Raw genomic sequence first — 3,006 nt, forward strand, 5'->3', positions numbered from 1 at the left:
GCTGATCCCAATGCCCCTTCATGGTGCTAGGGAGAATTGTGCTCCAGGGAGCAGAATGGGATGCTCTCACCACCAAAGCCAATGCTGAGCACAATTCAAGGAAGGGCTGTGTTTACAGAGTGTTGTTGTCCCAAAGATGTTTGCCTATCTGAATTGAATTTAGATGGTGCAAGTATATGGTTCCCAAGGTACTCAGTACTATGAATTTAAATAACCACCTTCACTCCCTGTTTGTGATATTCTGCGAATGGAGATGAACACTTTGGATGTAACAAAGGTAAGGCACTAGGAATCAAGAGGAAAACATAAATAACAAAGGGGCACTTTTCCCCCCTCTATGTATACAGAATCTTAGCAGATAGAAAGATGGGAGACAAACTTGGGATGCACAGACACAGAGACAGATTTCCGCGGGAGTCAGAAGCCAAAGCCTCAACCACTTTACACCTGTGGCGTAAGGTAAAACTTTCCAAAATTTGTTTCTATGCATGATTTTTTTAAAGAGCATTGTAGAGTGAAAGAGATTGAAATGAATAATACTATCTGTCTCTAACTCCCTCTCTCAGTCCATTTATCTATCTATCTATGTGTGTTTCTGTCTGATTATTCATGTGTGTATAGATACTTTTGGATATCTATGTACCAATCTACCTGTCAAAACTGATACTGCATAAAATATGTCTGACACTAATAGAAACGTCAAGTATCAGAGGGGTAGCCATGTTACTCTGGATCTGTAAAAGCAACAAAGAGTCCTGTGGTACCTTATAGACTGTCAAAAGTATTGGAGCATGAGATTTGCTAGGTGAATACCCACTTCGTCGGATACATGCCAGGAAAGCTCATGCTCCAATACATCTGTTAGTCTATAAGGTGCCGCAGGACTCCTTGGTGCTTTTCCTAACAGATACATATCTTGGCTTTTAGATCTTTCTTTCATTGTGCTGAACTGGGAAGCAGTTATGTGGCCACTATAGGACCCATTGAGAGGCTGATTGCATTGTTGATTTTCTGATCCCACCTGGAGAGAACCTAGCAAAAAGTTTTAGAATGCAGGTTTATGTTTAATTGAACCTCCTAAATACTAATAATTTTTCTCCAGTTATGGTTAATAGAATGGAAAAACTTCAATGGGAATTTAAAAATAGAAAATATTTTTTCCAGAAAATCTATATTTTTGAAAATGTCAATATTTTTTCAACTTTTTAAAGTGTCATAAATTTTTATGAGCTCTGTAACTGGTCAGAAAAACCCTAGAAACAGTTATTTAGTTTGTTTGTATTCTCATTATTATTTTATTTTATTGAAATCAATTTGTCAAAAACTTGACATTTGGGCTTTCTCAACTTCCTCTATTCTGCAGGCGAAAGCTGAAATAAGAACGAACAATCAGAGCAATGTGGTGATGGATTTTGTGCTTCTGGGCTTCTCGCTGTCACAGCCCATGGAGCTCCTGGTTTTCATGCTGCTACTGCCCATCTTTGCCTTGACTCTAATGGGGAACATGACCATCATCACTGTTGTGTATGTGGATCTTCGCCTCCACACTCCCATGTACTTCTTCCTCTGCAACCTCTCCCTCTTGGAGATACTCTTTGTCCTCTCCATCACTCCAAAGATGCTGGAGAACCTGCTCTCCCAGACCAAAACCATCTCCTTCTGGGGCTGCATCACTCAGTGTTACTTCTACTTCTTCCTGGGCACTGTGGATTTCATCCTCCTCACTGTCATGTCCTTCGACCGCTATGTGGCCATCTGCCACCCGCTCCACTACCCTGTCATCATGAGTGGACATGTTTGTGTCTTCCTGGTCATGGGTTGTTGGTTGTTTGGGTTTCTCTCCACCCTTTGCCCACTTATTTTCCTGTGCCAGCTTCCTTTCTGTGGTCCCAATGTGATAAACCATTTCTTCTGTGACTATGCCCCACTAGTGAGGCTATCCTGTGTCGACACACACTTCCTCCTCATGATCGAGTATGTCCTTTCCTCTGTGGTTCTGCTCACATCTTTGTCTTTTACTGCAGTGTCCTACCTCTACATCATCGCCACAGTCTTGCACATCCCCTCAGCCACAGGCAGGCGAAAAGCCTTTTCCACCTGCACCTCCCACATCACGGTAGCCTCTATCTTCTACGGCAGTGCCATCTTCATGTATGCTAGGCCCAGTCAGGGCCGCTCCCTGGACCTCCAGAAGGTGGTGGCTGTGTTCATGGCCATAGTGTGCCCTTTATTGAATCCTTTCATTTACACTTTAAGGAACGAGAAGGTCAAAGAGACTCTCAAGGAATACTTGACTAGAAAGAGCTCTATTCTGCAACCAGAGCCTTGATACATATAAATCTTCATCTCAGTAATGAATTTCTGCTTTTCTCCATTGAGTGTCATTGTTATTTATTGGAGTGGAAGCTTGACTTAGGCTCAGGTTTCCTGGGTCCTATTCCTGGACCTGCTGTGTGGTCTTAGCAGAGTCTGTTTCCCCTCCCACTCTTTTTTCATTTAGGTTAGGATTTTCCAAACATCTAAGGACAGCATCTGTTTACAGGCACTCATGTAGCATAAATAAAAAGAGTTCCTGGGAATTTCAAAGGAGTCTAAGGGAGTTAGACACCCACTTCTATTAAATTGCAATGAGATTTGATGGTGAGGAGCCATTGATTTCAATGGGTGCTAGGAATTTAGATGCTTTTGAAAATCCCAGTGCCTAAATACCTTTGAAATATGGCCCTTGGTGCCTAACTCTCAATGATTTCAATGGAAGATAGGCAACTAGGCACTTTTAAAATCCCACTAAGTGTCTATCTGCATGTTTAGGTGCCTAAATAGCATTAAAAATCTGGCCCAACTCTTAGGCTCCTTTGCAAATCCCAGATACTCAGTGTCTCAGTATTAATAGTCAGAATGAGCTCTTCATCCTAGATTCATAGATTATAAAAGGACCACTGTAATAATCTTGTCTGACCTCCTGTATAACACAGGTCATAGCACTTCCCCAAAATAATTCCTAAA

At 41.8% G+C, this 3,006-nt stretch overlaps 1 protein-coding gene across 1 annotated transcript; it reads left to right on the top strand.

Annotated features, from left to right (window-relative positions):
- The first annotated feature begins 247 nt into the window (after nt 1-247).
- LOC115644149 (olfactory receptor 6M1-like) lies at nt 248-2,329 on the top strand. The gene is made up of 2 exons (XM_030548266.1): nt 248-277; nt 1,364-2,329. The coding sequence occupies exons 1-2, from the start codon at nt 248-250 to the stop codon at nt 2,327-2,329; spliced, it is 996 nt and encodes a 331-aa protein (XP_030404126.1).
- The last annotated feature ends 677 nt before the right edge of the window (nt 2,330-3,006 follow it).

The sequence above is a fragment of the Gopherus evgoodei genome, unplaced genomic scaffold (genome assembly GCF_007399415.2).
Source record: "Gopherus evgoodei ecotype Sinaloan lineage unplaced genomic scaffold, rGopEvg1_v1.p scaffold_92_arrow_ctg1, whole genome shotgun sequence".
NCBI lineage: Eukaryota > Metazoa > Chordata > Testudines > Testudinidae > Gopherus > Gopherus evgoodei.

Bases quoted from the DNA above. Each gene is read 5' to 3' on its own strand.
- LOC115644149 (XM_030548266.1), top strand. From the start codon at position 248: ATGGAGATGAACACTTTGGATGTAACAAAG. The intron at 278-1,363 runs GTAAGGCACTAG...TCTATTCTGCAG, and splicing joins ACACTTTGGATGTAACAAAG to GCGAAAGCTGAAATAAGAAC.